Consider the following 24,797-nt stretch of genomic DNA (forward strand, 5'->3'; position numbering starts at 1 on the left):
CTGACTTATTTGCTCTCGGCAGTCTTGAGCCTTTTAGAATTCGTTTCCGTTAATGTGAAAAGCAGTCGTGGCTCAGGGAGAGAGGTCCGCAGTCCATCACAGCCAACCCTAATCAGAAGGCCCCCTAATCCTCTTTGCTGTATGTTCAACACCTATTTGCTTGATGGACCGGAACCACCTTGTATTTTCTGCACAAACGGTGCTTGGGGTTACAGTGAGAGGAGAGAGAAGGGAGGGAGGATGGTGGGAAGCTGGCATCAATGGCGTCTTCCACCCTCCCAAGGACCCCATTGCTGCTGCCCCTAGAAGCAACCCTTGGAGTACGACCCTCAGAGGACAGTCCAGTGCTCCCTGCTACACTGCACCTGCCTCTCCCAAGCTGCTCTCCTTCCAGGAGCCTTTGCTCTGGCTCTTTCCCCTGCCCGGCTACTTGGCTGCTTCTCATGGAGTATCTCACCTGTTAGGCTATGCCTTCAGGGTCACCTCTTGGCTTTCATGGCCACCCATCTGTATTCATTTCCTGTGGCAGCAAATCCGGGGGCTTAAAACAACAGACAGGTTCATTCACTGTCTGGAAGCCAGAAGTCTGAGTGCATGGTGTTGGCGGGGCCCACTCTCTCAAAATGTTCTTGGAGCCCAACTTCCCTTGCCTCTAGCTCCTTCCTCAGCCTGTGGCAGCATCATGTGGCCCTGCCTCCATCTTCATGCTTCATGTGGCCATTTCTCTGTGTGTGTGTGTGTGTGTGTGTGTGTGTGTGTGTGTGTAGGACACTAGTCATACTGGACCAGTGTTGTGTGTGTGTGTGTATACACTAGTCATACTGGACCAGTATCCTACTCGCATATGCCTTACACTAATTCCATTTATTTTCAAATAAGGTCACCTTCACCGGTGTGTGGAGGGGGGGGAGGCTACCTCATCAGTATGTTTGGAGGGACTGTTCAACCCATTGTTATTCACTGTGAACTCTAATTTGTGGCAACCTTTATATCAAGGAAGGAAACGTTGCCTGGTCCTGCTCCCTCTTCACCGTCCCTGTGCTGTCGTGTCAGTCCACCTCCTTGAAGATTTCGCTCTCTTCTGCTGACCCCTCCACTTTCCCAAGGAGCAAAACATCATAATCATTTCCCCTGAATACATTATCTCCTCAGGTTCTTGTTGACCACCAGTCTTTACACACCAATACCTGCTGTGATGCCCTCTGGTCCTAGGGGACAGGATCAGTGTGTGTGTGTCCCTTGAGTGAATGAGTTAGACTGATTCCCTAACTCTTCTGACACCTAAGAAAACCACTTGGTGTGATCACACAGAGAGCTGTCTCCCACCCCAGGGAAACGGTCAGGGGTACAGTTGGAGTGGGTTTGTTGAGTCAGGGCAATAGCCCTGTGGGTGGTGCACGGTGGGCAGAGGGACCTGGTCACGAGAGGTGGCCGGATCCCTGAACCTTTGGGTGGGTTGGAGCCACCAACATTTAGCTAGGAGCCAAGCTCTCCACTACCCGTGCCACACCTGGTGACTCCTATACCAGTGACAGGAATGATGGGGGGGGGGGGTCTCCTTCCTCCACACCATCCTATCTCCACCCACATGACCACTCAACAGGAGAGAATTCGTCCCAGCTGCCCGTGCATCCATGTGATAACATTCAAACCCATGGGACGTGAGCAGATGGAGGGGACAATGCCTGTGTCCCTCGCTCATGGGGCAGGAATGGGAACACGAGCCAGCCTCAGTCAAGCCACATGACACTGAAGCAGCCAGATGGAGACCTGAGCCTTTGGATGATGTGAAAGCCACCAAACCACTGCCACCCACTGCTTCCTTCACCCAGGGCTGCTACAGTGTAGAGAGGGGAAAAAACCCTTTCCTACTGAGCTGCTAGATGGAGGAGGGTCTCTGTTACAGCAATCTAATCCTGTACCCTAATGGTTAAAATTTACGCCATACACCTGTGATGTCCCCTCTATAGACCTGAAACCTGATAGGGCTGATAAGAGAACATGGTCTGGTCCTTAATAGTAAATTTGGTTCAACCCACCCAAAAGATGTGTTCAAGTGAAGCCCTAGCTCCCAGAGGTGCAACGGGACCTTGTTTGGAATTGGGCTCTATGCAGATGTATTCTCAGTAAGGGAAACTCAGGTTGGCTGAGGGTGGATCCAATTCCACTATCTTTATAAAAGTGACACACAGGGACAACCTGAGCAATCTTTCGGGTGGTTGGGGCAAAGAGAAGGGAGGGAACCTGGGGCTGGGAATGTGGTGAGGGCGAGAGAAACAGAGAGGGTGTGGGCGCACAGGAGGGTGGCCGAGGAGCCGGAAATGCGGGGTGAGGCTGCACAGGCAGGAAGGGCTCGGTGACGTTGGCCAGGAGCCTCAGTGCAAGGAGGTTCCTGGAGGTGACCCCAGCAGGTCATGGAGCTGAGCAAGAGCCTAGCATGCTGGCTGCCACCAGGCTGTCAGCTCCTGCACCCAGTGGGAGCTGTGGCCCTTGGCTACCCCAGCCCTGGTGGTGGGATAGTGGTGGGAACACATGCTGCTCAGCCAGGGCCCGGCCAGCACAGCCCGCGCTGCGTGAGTGAAAGTCTGCTGTTCCGGACCATCTGCCGCTCATTAATGAAGTGGCTCATTAATAAGGAAGGACGCGTGAGCTCGCCAGCTCGGGACATCTTGGTGGAACGAAAGGGCGCTGCGTTGAAGCCACATGGCTCCCTGCCATAAGGCGACAGGAAGGCGGTCTTTTGAGCACCGGATGGAGGACTGGCTGTCTTGCAGGTGCCGGGTTTGACTTGAGTTTGGAGAGGAGCAGGAGCCGGGCAGGTGGTCACACAGCTGAGGCTGGGGAGGAGTCCAGGTCGGAGCAGTGGACAGTGGCGGTCTCCCCACTCCGGCCACATGCTGGCTGGCTGACTTCCCAGGAGCCATCCCCCCTCTTCCTCACGTGTCTGCAGAGCATGGCCCACATACTCGCCCATAGCTGAGGGGAACTGTGCAGAAGGGATGAAGCTCAGTATCTCAGCTCAGACAGGGAGATGGCCCCGCTGTCATCACAAAAATCCTTGTAAGAGGGACTCTGGGTGGTCAGCGTGGTGTGATGTGAGTGAACTCAACTAGCCACAGCTGGCTCTGAAGACAGAAGACGGGCCCTACCAGCCAAGCAGTAGGACTGCTTCCCCCTCCCCCGCCGCACCGTGACCAGCCTTCTGAGGCCTCTTTCTACTGTTGTTGCCCTCCAGAGCTCAAGAGTTCCTGCTTGTCTGTTGTTTTCAGCCGCTCAATAAACCATCACTAGTTCCAGCAGCCACAGGGAACTTGACAAGTAACTCAGAGCCTAGATTCTCTTGCAGCTAGAATGTCCATGTACGCAGGGACAGACAGTTGTCCAGTGGACAGGCTGTTCACCAAACAGCCACTGTGTTCCCGCCAAGAAGCACAGGTCTCGGGAGGCATAGGTTCTTTGCCTCCGCCTTCCTGTCTGGAACACAAGGAGACGGATGGCTGGAGGTGGGGACGGACACTCAGTGGGCAAGAAAAGTCACACTGCGGATGGCTTAGTAAGGGAAGACAGGAGAGCATGTGGCCTTCCCCTAAGCTATTAAGTGCAAAAATAACCTGGAGGTGACTATGCCTGGACTCGGTGATGGGAGGACAGACTAGGAAAGTCCACAAAGCACCAGGTCTAAGCCTGGGTGAGCCCAGAGTAGAGGCTGTGGGGTAAAGGCAAAGCTGTGCCCAGGAAGCCCGGGGACTGCTGTGATGTGAATCCCAGGAGAGGGCCCAGGAGTCATGACCAAAAGACTCCTCTCAGCTGGCAAGTCTCGCGTGGCCACCCCCACACCCACAGAGCCACCACCACCTGCCGCTGGGAAAGCACACAGGCCTGTGGACAGCTGTGTGCAGAGATGCGTCCACCTATCATGTGATCACCTGCCTCATGGAGCTCACCCTTCCAGTTCTACACTGCAGAACTAAGAGGGATTGAGCAGGATGTTGTTGTGCTCTATCTGTTCAAACACACACACACACACAATACAGAATTTGATGATGATACTGAACAGAGGCTGCACAGACCATCTGTGACCAGGACTCTCTGTGTAGATGCTCCTCCCCCACCCCCTCAGAGGTGGGGCTACCAGGGTGCCCTCCGCTGGGCACCTCCCACCCCAGGACAGACAAGACAGACACAACCAGTTCTGAGGACACAGATCAGCCAATTAACATTAACATTTAATTAACATTAACAAAAACATTTTAAAAAGAACCACAGCCCTTGAATAACGAGATCGTATGAAATAGTGCTTCCAGGCTGTGGTGGGCGGGAGTGGCACTGGTCTACCAGGAAGTGCTTCCCACCAGTGATGTGTCCAGAACGTCAGAGCGACAGCTCCTGTGGACGGGTAGAGTATGTCCCTGCACACAAGGAAGCTGACGACAACAGGGCTGCGAAGTTCAGAGCAGATCGCCCACCAGCCGCACCCCTGATCAGACTGAGCCTGTCCACTTGGGCGGCACCCAAACTTTGGGGCTACTGAATAGCCAACAGGCCTGCTGCACCTCTGAAGGCCAGCGCCCTGCCCAGCAAGCAGACGGCTCGGTACCAGGTGGCCAGCAGCAGGAAACAGAAGCCACCTCCCCCGGCCTAGAGAACTTGGTGAAAATGTCTTTAGAGGAGCCAGAGACACCTAGGTGATGACCCAGACAGAGGAAACAAGGGGCGTGCAGGTGCAGTGGGTGTGGGCCAGGCCGCCGGCTCAGAAGCCCTGGAGCTCAGGAATGTCTCGGTACAGATCCAGGGTCTCAGGGTTGGAGAAGGCCCCTCGGTGCTCCACCGACTTCCCAGCAATGACCTGCTTCACAGCCACCTCCACCTTCTTGCCATTGAGTGTGTACTGCAGGGGGAAAGGGAAAGCAAAGTGTGTCAACTCAGGAGGGAGTGTCCCAGCATGGCTGCCAGGCACATCCAGCCCAGGGAACACCCGGCCCCAGTGGGGTGCTGAGGGTAGAGGACGATGCTCCAGTTTGTGTGAAAGCGTATGCCCACACGCCTAGACAGACTAGTGTCCCCTCCTTGTTTGGGAGGAAGATGGCACTGCTGAAAATCATGTTCAAGTCCAGCACTTAGAGCAGACCCTGAGCCTGCTCCACCTCAACCCATGCGCCCAGCAGCTGTCTAGAAGCAGGCCATCTCATGGAGGCTAGGAGGCGGGCCTGCCCTAAGGACCAGCTACTCTGTTGTCTCAAGAGGAGGCTGCTTCTCTGCTCGCTGTCACTAAGCTGCCACTGACCTGCACCTGAAAGCAGGCCTCCTCCTTCAGAAGTGCCCCACCCCACCCCAAGTGCCAACTCCAAGCCAAGCACATCCCAGACTTCCCACACACCCCCTGAAATGCCTGGCACATTCGCGTCATCTTTATTCCACATGGGGTCTCTGTGGTAGTCTGAGTTCAGGGGCTAGGAAACTTCCAGAGCTCAGAGCCCAATGTAGCTGCCAGTACCACACACTGGCTGTTTAAAAAAAAAAAACCTGTGAAGTAATTATAATGCACTTGTTAGGAAAGTCAGTGTGTGCGCTAATTAAGGATCTAAGTGGAAACTCCCCAGGGGCAGCCAGTCATTTCACATGGCATCACCGCCTCTCCCACCTTGAAAGGCAAGCGTCTCGTAGGCTAGACGAGTGTCCAAGCTACTCACAGAGCCCCAGGTGCGGCTCTGGGGGCACACTGGCCGGCCAGCAGGGTAATGTGTAAGGTGGCCCCCTAAGAGGCCTGCAGCTCTCCCCTGGGGAGCGTAGGGTGGGCAGACATCTTCATTCCATCAAGCACAGCTGGAGTGGACTGGGGTCACTGCAGTGCCCAGGGCCTGCTTCCCTCAGCAGACAGAACTCCATTTTGGTTGCTAGCTATCCCTTCCTTGGGCAGCTCAGCACCCTCATGTGTAAGATGATGGACATAAAAGACAGGCTTGACCCACCTCAGCAGGTGTCTGGAGGACACCCACCCACTCGCTCACTCGCCCATCCATTCACTCACTCGCCTATCCACCCACTCAACTCACTCTCTCAACTCACCCACCCACTTGCTCACTCACCCGCCCACCCACTCACTCACTTGCCCACCCACTCATTCACTCAACTCACCACCCACCCACCCACTCACAGCTCACTGAACTGGCTGAAGTCTGAGGAGAGGACCACCCACAGGAGTGGGTTTGATTCTCAAACTTCCTAATGCCGCTGACCCTTTGATACAGTTCCTCATGTGGTGGTGTCCCCCAACCATAACATTGTTGCTACTTCATCACTGTCATTTTGCTACTGTTATGAATCAGGCAACCCCTGTGAAAGGGTCATTCCATCCCCCCTAAAGGGGTCGCGACCCCCAGGTTAAGAACTGTTGCTCAAGACCAGGGGTCCTCAAACTATGGCCTGTGGGCCACATGTGGTCCGCCGAAGACATTTATCCGGTCCTCCGGGTGTTTTTGCCCATTTTGTTTTTTCACTTCAAAATAAGATATGTGCGGTGGGGTCGGTGCACTCGGAGCTGTCGGAGTGTGAGAGTGGGACGGGAACCTGGTAGCACTATGTCTTTCTGCAGCTTCTCCGGGGGCGAGGTTTTCCAGAATCACTTTGAACCTGCTGTCTACGTGTGTGCCAAGTGCGGCTGTGAGCTGTTCTCTGGCCGCTCCAAGTACAAGCACTCATCGCCATGGCCGGCCTTCACGGAGACCATCCACGATGATAGCGTGGCCAAGCAGCCCAAGCGCAATCAGCCTGGTGCCTTAAGGTGTCCTGCGGTAAATGCGGCCACGGGCTTGGCCACGAGTTCCTCAGTGATGGCCCCAAGCGGGGGCAGTCCCACGTCTGAATATTCAACAGCTCCCTGAAGTTTATCCCTAAAGGCAACACATCTGCCTCCCAGGGGAAGTAAGCAGGCAAGCCCAACCCCAAGCAGCCACAGGCATTGGTCACCCCCCTTTAGAACTACAGCCTACTGACCTTCAGGCAGGGAGGGCTGGAGGGAGGGGGGGATTTTTCCTGACGACCCTACCCACTAGGATGAGGCCGAGGGCTGGTTCATCTTGGCCTCCGAGGTTCAAGGCTGGGACTCTGGTCTTAGGGTGTCTGTGTCTTGAAAGACATAATACCCTTGGCTTCTCTCGTCAGCCTGGCAGCCCCTCCCTGCCTATCCAGTCTCACTCCTATGAACCCCAATCCCCAAAGGGGCTCCAGCCCTCACCAGGGCCCATGCTGACCCCCTAAGTTGTATGAGCAGATGCAACCACTACAAGGCCATGTCCCAGTCGGCGGCTCCAGCCCAGTCACTGCATGAATCACTCTGGTCAAATCCTTCCAGGCTTACTCACCAGAGCACTGATGGTCTGTGACCTGCTGGGGAATGCAGACCCATGGCACAACCCCTGAGTCCCAGGTCTCCATCTGTGTGGGAGAGCAGCCATGGTCTTCCTACCAGCCCCAGTGGGGTCTGTACCTGCCAAGCCTGCCCCGGGAGAGTACATCCAGAGCTCCTGGTAGCGGCCTCACCCTCTCCAACTTTCTAAAGTGATCAGCTGGAACTAATAAAGCAAGGAGACCCAGCAGGCCGCTGTGTCCATGACTGGGTCTGTTTCCACCCTTTAAAAAAAATGTGAAGTGTGCATAGGAATTTGTTCATAGTTTATTTTTGTTTTTTTTAAAACTATAGTCCGGCCCTCCAACGGTCTGAGGGACAGTGAACTGGGCCTCTGTTTAAAAAGTTTGAAGACCCCTGCTCTAGACAGACCCAAGACAGATGAGAAACAGCAGCTGGGGGTTAGCCAGTGATGAACAGTACCACGGAAGTCCAGCAGAGGGTGGGGAGACAGCGGTAGACAGATGCTGCGTGCTCCGCCGCCCAGCAGCCAGGCCTCGGAGGAGGTACGCTACAACAGAGCTCAGGATGGCACCAGGGCCCTCCCTCCCCACCCCGGTGCTGCTGAGGACACTGGCCCCTCAGAAACTACACAGGAAGGCTGCCAGCCCAACCTAGAGCCTCCGTCCCCCACCACCCCTCTCTGAGCCTGACTGACCTCTCCCTTCCCATAGCGTAGGAGTCCGGCTCAAGCCCAAGGGGCAGGGCTGGACATGGCCCCATACACACATGCTAGGTACCTTCCTGGGGGGCTTCAAAGAGACTCCCCAAGTCCTAGGGCAGCATCGGCTGGCTCCCCGGGTAAGGGAGGGATGTGTCAGATGGACACCCTCTATTTCAGCCAATTCCTCTGGTGGGGGGGAGGCCCTCCATCCCTGCTCCCTGGAGATCCTGAGGTGGCTCGGGCTCCCAGTGAGCAGGGCCTATAGAGCTCAGCTGTGCTCCTTCCCACTGGGCCCAGCTGCCTCAGGTGACACCATGCACCCGGTGCCAGGGCGGGGGCGTCTGAAGCACAAAGGCACTACATGAGGAAGTCCTTCACCCTCAGACACTTCACCAACCAGTACCAGGCAGGAAAGAGTCCATGAGTGTGACAGGGCAAGGGAACTCATGATCACCTTCCTTTTCCCAGTGAATACTCCTCAGTCTTGGGGTCACCCGAGTCTAAAAAGATCCACTTCTGAGGGCAAAGGGCACAGGTTCCTTTTTAAAAGTAAACCAGAGCACTGGGCCTCCACTCAAGTACTCCCTCAGTGCAAGAACACTTTGTTCTCTTAAACTGGCATTCCATGATGGTCACCTTCCCGACATGATTGCTGAAGACAAAGTGGGTGCATAAGCAAATGTAGTGAAGAAAGCAGGTGGTGCCCGGCTATCAAAAGGTATAGCATCTGGGGTCTTAAAGGCAAACAAAAGGCCATCTAGCTCAGAAGCAACAAAGCCCACATGGAAGAAGCACACCAGCCTGTGTGAGCACGAGGTGTCGAAGAGATCAGGTATGAGGAATCAAAGAACAAAAATCCATATCACTGTGAATGAGGAGGGGTGCGGTGTGGGGACTCAAAGCCATCTGTTGGCAACTGGACATCCCTTTACAGAAGGGTCTCAGGGAGGAGACACGTCAGTCAGTGTGCAGTGTAGCAACAATGAAACATACAACTTTCCTCTAGTTCTTTAGTGCTTCTCCCCCCACTATCATGACCCCAATTCTACCTTACAAATCTGGCTAGACCAGAGGATGTACACTGGTACATAAAAAAGCTGGAAACAGGGAATCCAGCACGATAAACTCCTCAGGACCAACAATGAGAGTTGCCACACTAGAGAGGAAGAGGAAGCAGAGGGGGTGGGGGGAGGAACTGATCATAATGATCTACCTATGACCCCCTCCCTGAAGGACAAACAACAAAAAGTGGGTGAAAGGAGACATGGTCAGTGTAAGACATGAAAAAAATAATAATAATTTATAAATTATCAAGGGTTCATGAGGGAGGGAGTATGGGGGAGGGAGGGGGGAAATGAGGAGCTGATACCAAGGGCTCAAGTAGAAAGATGATGTTTTGAGAATGATGATGGCAACAAATGTACAAATGTGCTTGACACTATGGATGGATGGATTGTGACAAGAGTTGTATGAGCCCCCAATAAAATGATTTTTTTTTAAAAAAGGAAACCAAAGTGGAACCCAGCCCCTCACATGCTAGAGATACTGACATGAGAGTGCCCCAGACCCTCCTGAGGGGACAGCAAAGGCCAATGATCTGATATAAAGTGTCTCCACAGAGGACCACCCTCCACAGGGCAGGCAGTGGCAAGCCTAAGTCCTGCTCAAGATTACAGGCACCTCAAGAGAGAGCCCAGCAAAAATAAAAAAGAGAGAGCCCAGCGAGGGCTGGGAGAAGAGGAGCAGGTGTCCCGGGGGGTGGCAGGGAGCGGAGAAATTGGCCCTCCGGGATGACCAGGTACACGCATAGGACACACACACCCTCTGCATTCTACGCAACTAACATGCAAACCACGACAGCCCTTGCCCACTCTCTTAAACAGGAGTGTGTTATTTACGTGGGTGCATCTCAGGTGAAACCCTGTTTCCAGATGAGTTCCGTGTCACTGGGGTTGCCTGTGTCAGTACTTGCCAGGGACCTCTGCTCACAATGGGCCTGCTACCCAAGCCACTGCTCCCCCAGTCTGCTCCTGAGTGAGCAAAGCCGTGGGGACGGAAAGCCTGGCTGCCAGCAGCCTGTGTGTGTAGTGTTGTGTGCATGTGTGCACACACAGGCATGCACACACAGCGGTGGGCCCTCTCAGCTCCCCGAGCACCTGCTTGGTGAGCTGCGTAAACTCCAGCTAGGCTCAGATGTCTGCACTGAAAAGCTAATAAACAAAGGCTAAGAGGGGGAACAGCTCCCTGAAGACACGCCTGCCTCTAAATAGATTCTCATCTCATTCCCACAGACTGAACTTAAAATTAAAAGGCAAGGGCGACCGCATCCCAGCAGCCCTATAAAAGTTAAAGTGAATTTTCTCATCAATGTACTTGAGACCACACCAGGACTGCATCTGGGCGGGCCGGTGAGCCCTGGGGTCAGGCCTACTCCACCCTCCAGAAGAGGTATTTAGGACGTTGCTTTTAGCAGCCAGAGGGGCAGAGAGACAGCAGAGGAGGAAGGATGCTGTCGCTAGGCAACCTGGACCACTATATATAACCGCGAGCAAGCCTCCAGTGATGTGGGGAGGGGATGCCGGCTGTCCTGTGAGTATCATCGGCTGACATACCGGGATGCCCTGGGTCTCCAAGATGAGGCTGGGGACATGCCGCGCAGACAGGCCTGAGCGGATGGCGTCACAGATCCTGCGCACCAGGTCTGGCCGGAAGGAGTGGCCAGACACCATCTTCAGAAAGAGGATCACCCGCTCCTCACCATCCTGGCTGTACTGGGGAACACACAGGCTGTCCATCACCTCCTCAAAAGCCTCCACTGCAGGGAAACAGAAAGCTGGTCACAGCAGGTCCGACACAGCCAGTGGCTCCCAAGCCCACTGCTGAGAGGGCATGAGGCCGACCACCAAGCCTACCTGGGAAGGACTTTCAGGACTTGCTCTAAGGGAGCGAGTAACAAGTGGCAGGAAGGACCCAATCACCTCTCTCTGGGCCCACAGTGGGGATTACCGACTTCCCTTCAGTTGAGTAAAAGGAAGAGAAGCAGGTGGTCGCGTCGGGGCCTCCACCAGTGGAAGGAACAGAGGTGGGGCTGGGTCTCTGCAGCCTGGCTGACACAGAGCCACTTGTGGCTGCCACAGGACACCCCAGAAAGGCTGTGGGTGGGGAAGGCCCTGGGGCTGCCAGGCAGCCTGGCTATCGGCAACCCCTCTGTGCCTGTCGGTCACCTGTGAGGGTCCACACATCCCACCCACCAGAGGGAGGACTCATGCCCAGAGTCCCGAGAGCCCATGTGTGGAGGGGTGTTCTGGAAGGGACACTTCATGAATCCCTCTCCCCTTGAGGACAAGTGAGCCCATAATTCCACGAGGGCTGGGAGTGAGCAGGCCTCCGGGAGTGGCCCCTCCTGGGCGGCAGAGGACATACCAATGTTGTAGATCTCCGAGCTGCCAAACCGCACTCCGTTGGGATTGAGTGTGCCATCACTGCAAGGGACGAGGTGGAGAGCGTGACCATCCAGCAGTGGGTCCCTTGGCTCCTCCCAACCCCACCCCCAACGTGCCTCCTGATCCAGGTCCCTGCCCCCACTGCCAGGCCACATGCTGGGCCACCCACCAGTACCTGCCCACTGCCAGCCCCAGCCCTGAAGGGCGAATGACTGCCCTTGGGCACTGGCCGCACCTTTTGCTGAGCCCCCACAATACCGTCAGCCAGGCCAACCCCTCCCTGAGGAAGCTGCACACAGCAACATCCTACTGCAGTGAGACATAACAGGCCTGTGGGTGCTAACAGCCCTGCCGGGGACACCACCCCACCCCAGAGGGTCTCAACCACAGAGAGGTGCAGAGGCTCAAGAGGGGAGGCTGCACCCAGGGACAGAAGATGGGGCCTGGACACCAGGCAGAAGCCAGCTTCACTGGGGGTTGGGGCCGCCCAGGCGAGGTCACACGCACACTACAAGCCACACACTGTGCACACACTGTAGATGGGGGTGGGGGCCCCACCCTGTGCTTCCTCCTCACCTCCGGCCCAGCATGACAATGCCCCCAGTCTTGGGGTTGATCCTGCAGTAATCCCCATGCGCCCACACACCTGTGGGGGTCAGAGAAGCAGTCACCGAGGGGACACACAGGCAAGAATATAGTGAGGCCAGGGTACAGGACATGAATGAGGTGGCCCCCACCCCACTTCTGACACTGGACAAACCTGAGACCAGCCTCTGGAGGTGTGGAGGGGCTGCAGTAGGAGTGGGGGGAGCAGGTCTTGGAGGAGGGGCTGGGCCATGTGTGGAAAGGAGGGTGGGGAGCAGGCGGGAGACAGCAGGTCCAGTCACCTGGCCTCAGCTGAGCAACAGCCTGGGGCCAAGAGTGCAGGCAAGCCCAGGAGATGCTGGTCATGGAAACTCGACTACAGGAGACGAAGTGCCCAGAGGGTCAGAGACATCTTCCTGAAAAGCTTAATGGCCTCTCACTCCATCCCACACTGGGGACATTACTGTGTCCCCTCCTTCCCGCCTGGGTCTGTCCCCGGCTACACACTGGCAGGGCCCAGGAAGCACGAATTTAAGGGCATCCTCTGGCCACTCAGCAGGGAAGGCACAAGGTCAGGAGGTGGCATATGCGCGTGACACTGACATGCTTGTAGGAGCAGAGCGGGTGCCCGTGGCAAGTCCTGCCCACCCACGGACCCCTTAGTGCCCTGCTCTCCTCATGTGGCTCCTGTAGAATCACCTTCTAGGGACTGCAGGAAGCAAGCACTCAGTGTAAAGACCCGGAACGGAGGCCGGCTGAACTAGGAATGGCAGCGCAGCGGGAGCTCGAGGTGCTGAAGAGCAGGAGGCGGCAAGGACTTGAGCTTTAAACAAGGGTCCCTGAGACGGAACACGGTCCATCACAGAGAGGGAGGGATCAGTCCCAGAAGGCAGGCTGGCTGTAGGTCAGCATGTAGGACGGCCATGATGACTGGGGAGTGGTGGGAGGCAGAGGGCAAAACCCCAGCCAGAAGCCTCCTGGCTGCCCACACCCCGCAGACAGAAACAGGCTCGCCCTGCCCCCACAGCAGGCCCAGGCCCAGGGTTCCCGGCACAACAGGGGGATGAGAATAAGCTAAACAGACGACAGCTTCAAGCTTAGGTGGCCAGACATGGGTCATCATTCACAATTAGCTGTCCGTGGCAAAATGAGCTCTGAGCAGCTCGGCAAGCGGGGGTGGGGACACGCAGGACGAGACAGGGAGCCCAGCCCGGGCGGTCCAAGGCTCCACCTACCCGGGAACTTGGAGAAGTAGGCCTTCCTGTACTTGCTGCCGTTCTCGTCATTCCAGAAGTGCGTGGGCTGGCAGGGCATGGGCTTGGTGCACACCAGCTCCCCGCTCATCCCCCAGACGGCCTTTCCTGGTGGGAGTGGGCAGAACATGAGCTAAGTACCCCTAGTGCCTGAGCCTGGAGTGATGGCCGCTGTGGCACCCAGTGACCCACCAGCCTGGCCTTGCTCGGCGCTAGGGACCCACACGGCTCAGCTGCTTTCCTGAAGGGCTGCCTGCAGGCTGGTGACCAGCAGAGCAGCATGCAGGCCAAGTCGAGATCCCCTGGGGCCCTCTCCAAGGCTGGGGCATGGGGAGGTGGGGACGAGAGAAAGGCAGAGTAGCCACCATCACCGAATCATCCACCTGCCCCCTCCTGTCTGGTTGGGTCCCTGGCATACAGGGAGCTCTAGGGGAGCAGCCATGGGAGGCCAGGACACTGCACAGCAAGTGGAAAGGGGGGGTCCCTCTCCAACTGGGCACAGCTTTGGAGAAGATGCCAGGGGCTTCCGAGTCAGGACTCCCGCGAGGTCAGAAGGGCTCACCATCCTCGTCCCAGGCCTCCACCGCCATGCCCAGGTTCCGGGCCTGGATCTCCCCTTTGTACACAGGGACTGAGGGGTTTTGGCCCATGAAGCAGGAGACGATGTCGGTGCCACCTGCAAGCAGCAGCAAGAGGCAACTCAGCATGCAGCACGCAGAGCACATTCTCCCAAGCACACACAAACAAGGCAGAGCACGCAGGACAAACACCTACTCCTGCCTTGGGCCCCAGGAGGAAAGGCCTGGACAGCAGGGCTTCTTTCTGGGGAAAAGGAGAGGTGACTCAGAAACACTGTCCGGTGTCCTTGAGGGGTGTTTCACCCCATCTCCCAGCAGGAAGGAGACCAGAGGATGCTACCGGCCAAGCTCAACTTCAAGGTTCGGGCTCTCAGGGTTCAGGCTTGTTGGCAGTGTGACCGTCACAACAGCATGATCTTGGAAGGTGTTTTTTCTTGGACAGTGCTCTGTGTACATTACCTGGCCTCGACTCTACAGAAACCCCACTTCTTCCCTCAGCAAGGCGCAGGGAGTTTCCTTCCACCCCAAGTCACAGCCTGGGAGGAGTTGGAGAAACAATGTTCACCTCCGAGTTCCTCCAAAGCATGACGAGAGGAGGTCAGGCACAAGGCAAGGCACGGCTTTGAGCTACTCAGAGGCAGGGCCCAGCAAAAGGGCAGGGGCAGGGGGACAGCAGAGTGCGGCAGAAATGCTGACAGACAGCACACTAGTGTGGACGGACACATGCCATCAGTCTGCTCCACACCTTACAATTCTCCAGTCTGCTTCTCCCGCTCAATGGCATGATGTCCACCTTGAAATGTTCACAAGCAGATTTCTAGCTGTTGAAAGCTCCCATCACCCTTCACGTCCACGTGCATGCACAGCGTGCCTAAGGGGTCCGAGTCATCCTCTTCTGCTGGTCATGGGGTGTCACATCAGTTCCCAGCACAGGGCCCCACGGACCACAGAGAGAAACAATGTCGGGGCAACCCTCTTGACAAACACGAGGGCCTCCTCTAGGACCGCCCCCTTCCTGCTGACACATCCTAAGTGCCTGAGACACAAAATCTACTGCCATCCTCGCTTCTACGGTGCATTCTGACAGGTCCGGTCAGGTTTCTAGAAGCCTATAATATAGCCTCCATTCTTCACCAATGCCCTATTTCAAAGGCACCGGTTCCACGCTGGTCTTCTGATCTAGTCTGGTTTTCACATGGATATGGGGTGACTGACTGACTGGCATGGGTCAGTCCCTTTAAGGACTTTGCCTTTAAGACTAAAAATACCTTTTGAAGCTTATTTGTCCATGGATATTGACTGTGCATCCAAGGAAAACTAAATCCTTGGCTACTTCTACCTTTTGTCCCTTAATGATGATGTTGCTCAATGGTCCAGTGGTGAGAAGTGGCGTTCTCTCTATGTTGAGGTGTCATCCATAATGAAGGCCATAGTCTTTGGTCTTCATTAGCAAGTGCTTCCAGTCCTCCAGTGTCTGCACGCAAGGCTCTGCCATGCAATCCAGCGGACAGCGGGTGTGCACACATGTTCTATGCATGCCTGGAGCTTGGAACAGGGCTCGGGGACATCACTGTCCTTGGCCATACCCACCCCATTCCAGACCCTCATATGCGATACATTCAAGGAAGGGAACGTGGCTGCCAGTGGGTGAGCCGGCTCAGGGGGCCAGCCTGGCTTCAGCAGACCCTCCACGCACGCAGCAAGCAGGGCATACCTGAGATGGAGCCCAGGAGCACATTGCTCTTGATGTGCCTGTAGACGTACTCATAGCTCTGGGCTTTCAGCGGGGAGCCTGTAGACAGGATGGTGTGCAGTGTCTGCAGGCTGTGCGTTTCCACTGGAAGGCAGAATCACCAAAAAGTTAAAACTCAGTACAGGGCCTTAAGCCCCACTCGCATGCAGGCAAGATCTAATACAATGGGCTTAATCCCCTTGCCTTGTGATTCAAGCGACAGAAGCCTAAGAGGTGTATTTACCTGGTTTCAGGTTTTTCTCTTCAAGCACAGAGAGCCACTTGGCGCCGGTCCCCAGGATGGTGATGCTAAGGACCACAAAGGTGCCAACAGGAAGGAAAAATACAGACACCGTTCAGGGCTCTTGTGGGCGACACACGCCAGGGCTTCCCATAACTAGTGCTTTACTGCTGGCATGTTCGCACGCACCGAGACACCTCGGTCCCCGGGGCCCATTCCCTCCACTCCTCCACGCAGACTTGTGCCACTCTGCCTCTGGGAAGCAGAGGCGATAGGGCTGAGGACCTGGTCCTTCTGGATACTTGGTACCAAGAGCACTCACCCGAGCCCACACACACCATGTCCCACCTGCAGGGCAGCTTCTCTCCAGACGCAAACCAACCCAGGTCCAGCAAGCACTCATAGAGATCCCGACAGCCTCCTCTCTCTCCTGAGGCAGGAGCCCCTCACAGGCCCACCTTCCGGTGAAGGAGGTGCTTCATTCACATAGCAGGACCTTGACTTCTCAGTACAACCCCTTCCACTAAATATGCTCACATTTCATGAAGCTTAAAAAGAGCAGTTCTTCTCACTCCGTTAGGATTTAGAGCTGGGTGGTGCTCCTGCGTCTGTGCACAGAGAACACCGTGCTAACCGCCTCGCAGTGTGCTCAGGGGCTGTAATGACCCCATGGTCCTCCTGGACTTTCCTGCCACCAATCCCCTCTGCTCATCCACTGGCAGCCCTGCCACCTGGCACCATCCCACAGCAGCACGCCCTCTCACAAAACAGACAATTTGGCCATCAATGCTTGCTGAAGTACATGCTATACCAGGAGGAAAGACCTGGGGTCCCGGCTCCAAGCCTGGTGCCCATGGCCCCTCCCCATAAGGGAGAAGACAAAGAGTCTTTATAAAAGAATCCAACATAAGAGATGCTGTTCCTGAACTATCAGAAACTACAATGAAGAGGCAGAGGTGGCCCGGGAGGACCCTGCCCTATCAAGTCTGATGTCATTCTTCTTGCCACAAACCACAGAGGTGGGGTGTGGGGCGTATCATTTATTTAACTCTCAAGGTGCACCCGCTGATTCCTTCCATTGGCGTGGCAGTCACCGTGAGGGCTTGAACCTGTCTGAGGAGCCTCACCCATAGTATCTGCTGCTGTGAGATCCCACTCTCGCAGCCATGGTCCCAGACCCAACCCTGTCACTGCCCACAGGCACACAGCAGCCCAGGGCCCAGTGGACAGCAGGTGTGCACAGATGCTCTATGTAGAGCCCAACCACCCAGCACAGCCACATGGACACACACATTCATACATACACCCACACTCATGTACTTACATGATTCACACACTCACACATTCACATTGTATACTTACGCATGCGTTCATTCATACACTGGCAGTTACACACACACACACAGACAACAGGGCTCTCTCCTGGAGCCTGGCTTAATGGAGTGAAGAGGAAGACCTGCAGCCATTTCAGTTCCCGGGGGCTTTAGTAACCTCTCTCTGGAAACAATCTCATTAGGAAGCAACCTCCCTTCCAATCTGATGAACCAAAGCTAGGATTCAACTACATCACAGGCCAGGCACCAGTATATTGAAAATATTAAAGGCTGTGCTTCAAGCCATTCCCGACTTCTGTCTCCCCACTCTCTCTCCAGGAGGCTGCCTGCAGGCAGAGTGCACCACGAAGTCCAAATGCGTCCACCCCGACGCGGAGGCCGCTGCACACGGCAGTTAGGCCCAGAGGCCCCGTGGGCTGAGCCTTCACTACTCGGGAGTTCACAGGCCCTCTGGGAAACTCACTTTCAGGCAGTGCTCCTGGACTGCTCTGTGTGGGTCAGTCTGTATCAGTGCCTGCCCCTGGCCCCATCACTTTCAGGCAGTGCTCCTGGACTGCTCTGTGTGGGTCAGTCTGTATCAGTGCCTGCCCCTGGCCCCCACCACCCTCACCCTCCCTGAAGTGGGATGTCTGTCATAGGATAGCCCCAGAGGCCACCTGTGATCCTGTTGGATGATGAGGGACCTGTGCTGGCAATGACCTACCCTATCCTGTCCACCAGGTCCCAGAGCACGTTGGCCGTCGGAACCAGCGGGGAGCCATCATACAAGACCAGGGCCGCACCTGTGGCGAGGGCCGACACTACCCAGTTCCACATCATCCAGCCGACCTGAGGAAGCAGAGGACCAAGGGGTAAACTCTCCCATTCTCCCAGACAAGAGCCTAAAACGGAGTCCACACAGGAAGCAGCAAGGCCACCTCTAGGGACTGGCCCGCAGACACCCCCGCCAACATGTGGACCAAGATGTGCTCAAGTCCTTTCATTGTGCCCTCGCTGGGGCGCCACTCATGGTGCAGACACCAATGGGCACTGTGCACTGCGCACAGAACACTCGGACCGAGCCCTTCACAGGCAGCCACTGCCGAGGACATGGGCTCAGGCAGAGCCGCCTCTACACTGCTGTTGGGGGGGAGGGGGTGAAGCACAGCAGGGTACGTGCTGGGGAAACAGCAAACCCTCCTCAGCCCGTAGACCTGCACAGGCATTGGCCAGCACTGTGCAGGCTCGCCCAGGGCCTGGAGACGCCAGCCTCTCTCCCTGCACCCTATCTGAGCTGCCGGAGGTGCTTGCCACTCAAGGTCAGGAGAGCTCTTGAGTTCTCCTTGTTTCAATCCAAAAATGTAGGCAGGCACAGACCCACCCACAGCGCCACTTCCCTTCTCCCCGGGGAGAACCTGTGGGTGGTTCTGGCCCTGAACTCACACCGACTTTGGTGCTGGGGCCTTACCGTGGTGTAGTACATGATGACGTCGCTGCTGTCCATGTTGCCGTGCAAGATATGTTCCTTCAGGTGTTGGATCAGGGTGCCCTGCGGGGTGGGGCCAGGCATAAGGTGTGCTGTCCATCTTGACAGAAACACACAGCCACACTTTTCTCCCACAGAGGGACTGGTGGATTCAAACCACCACCCTCATGGTTAGCAGCCCAGCGGTAACCCATTGTGCCAGGGGCTCCAGTGAAAATTACTGCCCAGGGAACCTATGCGACAGTTCCACTATCACTTGGCATCACCAGACGTCAAAATGGACAAGGCAGCACTCAGCAACAACAGCCCGTGGAGATGGAATCCAAGCTTCCTGAAGTTTTCACTCTCTGAACACACCAGCACAGCAATTTTTATGACCCAACTATGTTATACTGAATACAATATTATGTTCCTCTTTGTAAAAATAAAAGTATGATAGTCATTACATAAAAATATACATAAAAGAGCTGAGCATTTTCAGAAACCTTGATGGTTTGGGCAGGGAGCTGGCAGAAGGAACAGGCATTTTAGGAAACCCCAAAACATGAAACTGGACCAGCGCCTCCTACCAAGGGTCAGGTCGCCTCTGCCCCTCTGTGTCTGCGCAGCCTGTTCTATATTCTCTTCCCACGGGAACGTCCTGCCTCTGCTGTGCTAGCAGGAGGGAAACTGGGAAACCAAACCCTCAGGGCTGCAAGGCCTGTGGTCATCTCAGAACCAGAGCCACAGGTGGGCAGGCCCTCAAGGACCATAGTTTCTCAGGCCAGCCCAGTCGGAAGGAAGTAACCGAAGTCAGAAAGAAGCTTCTCACCAAGAGACCTCCCTGCCACCAGAAAGCACAGCTGGGAGCCGAGCACGTCCTTCAGCCCCAGGGCCCCTGTGCTGAGAACCTCCTAAACCCAGGGGAAGACTGGCGCCAAGACACATGGGGATCTCCAAGGACCACTAGGCCCATGGTACTGAAAGGAGACAAGGACCTTCCTCCAGAGCCAGCACCCTGAACTCCAACCTCCAGCCTGGTGAACTGAGAAGATAAATGTGTTTGTTAGTCTCTCAGAGGAAAGAGCAGCTTGTCACCAAGCGCAGGGGCAGAGCAGCACCAGACGAGGTGAGAGGGAAGAGAAAGGTTAACTTCAGAAGCACGGCCTGACGGAAGCGCTGTAGCGCCGAGCTGGCATCGTGGGCCTCCTACGCAAGGACTGAGGAGGACACAGGTCTGTCGGCACCACCTGGAGCTTGTCATGAGGAAGCGCCACACAGAGCCAAGTGCCTGCCCTGGAAGCGCTGGGCCCAGGGCGTCAACACTACCAATGCCACGGCAGACAGAGACTGTGGACATGTGACAATTGAGGGCACTGCTGCCTGAACGCCATGAAGGGAACAACTGGGACACTGGCCAGAGCTGTCAGTGAGATGGCCCCCAAGCTGGAGGGGCCTATTATGGTGAGGAAAGAGGGCGTGCTTGTTGTGGGAGCCACCTGCTCAAGCTCACTCCCAAATGGCTCTGCCAAAAGGAGCAGCCCAAGACAAGGCAATGTCGACGTGGAGAGAACGTGACACAAAAGCGACAGAAGGTTGGCAAGGGGCCGATCTAGCCCGGGGAGGCGTGGGGCCTTCCTGCTACGCTTGCCCCGCTTCTCCAGGCCCACCTGTGTGCAGCACAAATAGGAAGCGAATGGTTAGGAGTACGCCATTCGGTCAGGGGTTCCGGCAGTCCCGTTTGAGGACAGCAGCAGGTGAGTGGCCAGGCTGGCCGAACACTGGATGACGGGCCCCAAGGTGGTCTCTGGTTCACCACAGTCTGGGTGGCCATCCTTTCACAAGACAGACACCACCACCACCACCACCACCACCACCACCCCCGACATCCCTGAGGAAACGCTACCACCCAAGGTTCTGGGAACTGAACCATAGGGGTTTTGAGACCTTCTCTGTTGTCCTTCACTGTCCTGCCCACAACATGGACATCTCTGCTGCTGACCATACTGCACAACCCCTGGGAACGGGGCCAACACCCACCGTACAGCAACTCTTCCTGGCCCCAAGTTAGAGATCCTGGTTCAGCCCGCCATGTTAGGGGGCTGCAGACTGAACCCCCAGGGGTGAGGGACAGGTGATGATGTCATAGAACAGGAACAGGGGCGGGGAGGGCATCGTCCCTGGCTGAGACCTACCCCAGCCGAGTGCACCATGCACTTGGGCGAGCCGGTCGTGCCAGACGAGAACATGATGAAGAGCGGGTGGCTGAAGGGCAGCTGTTCAAACTCCAGCTGCGGCGCTTGCTCACCTTTCCCGGCGCCAAGAAAGTCATCCAGGAACACACTGTGGGCAGAAACAGGGGACACAGCCTGAGCACTCGTCCCTCCCGAGGCGGGCAACCCTGTAAGGGGCTGCACCATGCCCGAGAAGAGGAAGTCTCAAGCCCTCCACTGCCCTTCCAGCCGTGCCCTCGGGATCAACGCGAGAGGGGTTTACTCAGGTGAAGTCTGAGAACAAGAGCAGAAGCCGGCATTCTGAGAGGGAGCCCAGTGGGAGGCAGAGTGGGAGCAAACTGCAGAGCCGAACTCAACACCACCCAAAGCAGACTGGGCAAGTAAGAGCTGGGCAGACTGGGCAAGTAAGAGCTGGTGGACGCCCTGGGACTAGGGCCCGTGGGCGCCCTTTAATCCTCTAAACACCACCAAGGCTCAACTTTCAGTCAAACAACAGACGGCCTTCAAGGTGAGCAATCACCAGGGAATGTGCACTCGCCCACAGAGCACCAGCTACCCAAGACCAACAGGCAGCATTTGCCAAGGAGACTGCACAAAGCAGGCCAGAAAGGAAAATGGGAACACGGAGGGAGGGAGGGAGGGAGGGAGGGAGGGAGGGAGGGAGGGAGGGAGGGAGGGAAGGAGGGAGGGAGGGAGGGGAGGAAGTGGGAAGCAGTCAATGTCATGAAACCAAATGTATACAAATTGTGGAACAAGAAACTAATTCACTCTCCAGGCAGTCCTTCCCATCACAATAAAAAGTTAAAACGCAACTACAGCAAAACTGCCAGAGGCACCACACACGCGGAAGACGGCTGCCAGGGAGCACGGCTGCCAGGGAGCAGGGCTACTAGGGAGCACGGCTGCCAGGGAGCACGGCTGCCGGCAGCTTGTGGAAGCTGATATGGACCTCCCTGAGCCACCCGGAATCTGGGGGCCAGTCAAGTGTTTCCCAAAGTGGGCAGTACACCTCCTCGGGAGGGCTGGAACAATCCAGAAGGACTGCAAAAGCAGAAACCTACATTTTATTCTGATTGGGAGATATAATGCAAACGTTTTACATTGCTGGGAAGGGACTGGGGAGCGAGGGGTGGTTGACACTGAGTAGTTTCGTTTCTGAAAGAGGGCAATAGAACAGGAAAGTTTGGGAAGCTGTGATTCCACAGTGAAGTGTGAGCCAAGAGTTCTGCTCCTTAGAGCACCCCGATATGTTTGTTCCAAAGTCCTGTAAGTTTCCTGGACTGAAACTCTGTGGGAGTAGAATCTCATCTTTCTCCCAGGCCAGTATCACAGGTCATTACTGACTGACTCAATCCTGGGGTTTGTAACAGCACAATGCAAGAACCTACAAAGAGTCCCAACTCTGACCTCACATGAGCAGTCTCCTGGCCTTACCCCCACACCGCTAGAAAGCTTCCTTGTGGTGGGAACACCCTGAAAAGAGGCACCGCCGCCAGATTTGTTTTTTGAACCGGTAGCCAGACCGGAGACACCCAAAGCCTTCTTAGGGGCATACTTTCAGTCGTGAGAAGAAAATGACTGGTTTTGGACAAATGGAATGTTCTTTCTTTCTTGTTGCTGTTAACAGCTGTCCAGTCAGTCCAACTTGCACAATTCCACGTAGTACTGAACAAACACCCTGGGGTCCTGTGCCACCCCAAGGTTCAGTGGGCATCAGACCATGTGACCCACTCACTGGGTTCTCACTGGCTGATTTTCAGCAGATCACCAGGCCTCTCTGCCTAGCACTCCACCGAAAGAGCACCATGCCAGCCGCCCTCAAAGGCAGGGTGGAAGTTGGGCCTGAGGTGCTGTGGCTGAGAATCAATCGATGCCAGGTCTCCTACTACTGGACCACCATAGCCCTCTTTGTTTTAACAAGAAATGTTGTCGTGGAGTTGGTGCTGATTCGTGTCGATCAGCTAAACTTGGCTTTGGGCAATTTGTGAAGGAGGATCTTTAGTGAGAAAGAACAATGCACACATCGCAGAGGGAGGCTGTGACAGGGGACCGGCCATGTGGTAGGCTTCCGCGGCGCAATGACAAGCAGTGGTTAGAAAGGGCACCTTATTCACCTCTGAGCAGTAAACCTCAATGGCTGCTCAGCAGCCAACTCCTTGTGGAGCCTGGCAGCCCCAGGTTGCTGCCCTCACCTCCAACCCAGCCCTGGGAAGGGCCGACCTCACTGGGTGCTTCCAGAGAAAATCTCAACTCTCAGAGGGTTGGTCAGTCACAGTGTAAAACGATCACTTTTGTTGCTCCCAAAGAAATGGAGAGTACAGAGGGCCCAGCCCACTTTCCTCGGCTCATGCCGTGGGAGTTTCTAGCTAGTGGGGTGTCCAGCTGCCAAGGGGGAGGCTCATCTTCCTGAACTTCAATTCACTGCAGGTCTGCGGCCGCCCTGTGCCGAGCAGGTCCTGTGAATGCAGGTACTCACTTGGTGCCAACACTTCAAGCCTTTTCAGCGTGCTGTGGCACACTCGACAAATGACAGTCTAGGTAGGACATCAGTCCCCAAACTTCTGGGCCTAACACCCCTTTTCCTCTAAAAAAAAAAATTTGCTCAGTGCTCCCGGACAGTTCAAAGATTTTAGACTATGGCTTATCCAGGACACAGTGCAGGGCTACCGACAACACTGGGTCATTCCATCACTGCCCCTGGGGGCCGTCTTGCCCACCCTGGGAGACACTGCTCTAGTGGCTGAGCACGAGGAAACCCACGCCTTGGTTTCCGGCACTCTCCACTGTATTGCTGTGGTCTGGAACAGAATCTGCAGTGTCCAAGGTCCGCCTGCATTCGTATGCACACATTATACACTATATGTACATGTGCATACGTACACACACAAACAGAGGCTCCAATGCACAAGCCAGTGGCCAATGCCAGGAGCAGAGTCCAGGCCCCACCATGCCCACTGCCAGGGAGAGTGAGGGCTGTCTGCCTGCCTTGCTGACACTGATAACCTCTATGGCCTCGGAGGCATGACTGGGGACCTCAGGAGTCCCGTCCACAGAACAGTGATTCTATGGGAACCCCTCTGCTCCTCAAGCTGGAGTCAGAGCCCCAGACAGCAGCAGGGCCGGCCTACCAGTTTGGGATCTTGGAGATGTCGATCTTCTCCCTGGAGGAGATGTATGGAATCAGCACGACCTTTTCCAAGTCCGGCAGACCTGCACCGAGAGGAGACGCACAGGTTACAGGGTGCAAGGCCTGGAGCTTCTGATTCTTTATGAAAATGTCACACAGTTCAAATCCGAGAACCAGACAGCTGCCAGGGAGCCCGCTCCAACAGTGGCGCCCCAGGGTCTCACAGCCGGCTGTGCCCCACAGGACTCCAGGCAGACTCTCTGGAAGTGGACCCCAGGCCTTTCTCTGGGGAATCTCGAACCTCCAGTCAGTTAACCATTGCCACCACCCAGGGACTCAACTCAGGGGATGCAGGGTTCTTATGGTGCTTATGGCTAACGAATGTCCCCTGTACCCCAGGAAGGCCCCTGACCTCCACAGCTCCCATGTCCCCCAGGTTAAGGCCCTGTCCTCATAGCCCCCATGTCCCCTTAGAAGACCCCAAACTACACAACCTGTATCCCCTGGAGAAAGCCTCTGACTTCCCAGGCCACGTGTCCCCTAGGTAAGTGGTCCCCGACCTCGCAGCCCCGTGTCCCCAGGGAGGCCTCGCACCTTTAACGACCTTCTGCAGCTTGTCCAAGTGGATGTGCTCCTTGCCGTTGTACACGACAGCCTCCACGGAGAAGATGAGCTTGGGCTGCACCTGCGAGAAGCGGTCCAGCACGCCCTGGAAGCCGAGGGCAGACAGTGCCACAGGTGGGCAGAGGGCACCAGC

At 55.9% G+C, this 24,797-nt stretch overlaps 1 protein-coding gene and 1 pseudogene across 1 annotated transcript in view; one reads left to right on the forward strand and one right to left on the reverse strand.

Annotated features, from left to right (window-relative positions):
• Window positions 1-4,208: 4,208 nt before the first annotated feature.
• Window positions 4,209-24,797, reverse strand: part of AACS (acetoacetyl-CoA synthetase) — a 46,995-nt gene continuing 26,406 nt past the window's right edge. The window contains exons 6-18 of the mRNA XM_075534031.1: window positions 24,635-24,749; window positions 24,042-24,123; window positions 20,875-21,022; window positions 18,683-18,763; window positions 17,939-18,063; window positions 15,905-15,969; window positions 15,643-15,765; window positions 13,913-14,026; window positions 13,333-13,458; window positions 12,089-12,158; window positions 11,493-11,551; window positions 10,682-10,884; window positions 4,209-4,888 (exon numbers count right to left, since the gene is read on the reverse strand). Coding sequence (XP_075390146.1) covers window positions 4,751-4,888; window positions 10,682-10,884; window positions 11,493-11,551; window positions 12,089-12,158; window positions 13,333-13,458; window positions 13,913-14,026; window positions 15,643-15,765; window positions 15,905-15,969; window positions 17,939-18,063; window positions 18,683-18,763; window positions 20,875-21,022; window positions 24,042-24,123; window positions 24,635-24,749 — 1,449 coding nt within the window. The 3' untranslated portion in view covers window positions 4,209-4,750. The remainder of the gene's footprint in view (window positions 4,889-10,681; window positions 10,885-11,492; window positions 11,552-12,088; window positions 12,159-13,332; window positions 13,459-13,912; window positions 14,027-15,642; window positions 15,766-15,904; window positions 15,970-17,938; window positions 18,064-18,682; window positions 18,764-20,874; window positions 21,023-24,041; window positions 24,124-24,634; window positions 24,750-24,797) is intronic.
• LOC142429053 (methionine-R-sulfoxide reductase B1 pseudogene) lies at window positions 6,579-6,925 on the forward strand (annotated as a pseudogene).

Source organism: Tenrec ecaudatus, chromosome 16, assembly GCF_050624435.1.
Source record: "Tenrec ecaudatus isolate mTenEca1 chromosome 16, mTenEca1.hap1, whole genome shotgun sequence".
NCBI lineage: Eukaryota > Metazoa > Chordata > Mammalia > Afrosoricida > Tenrecidae > Tenrec > Tenrec ecaudatus.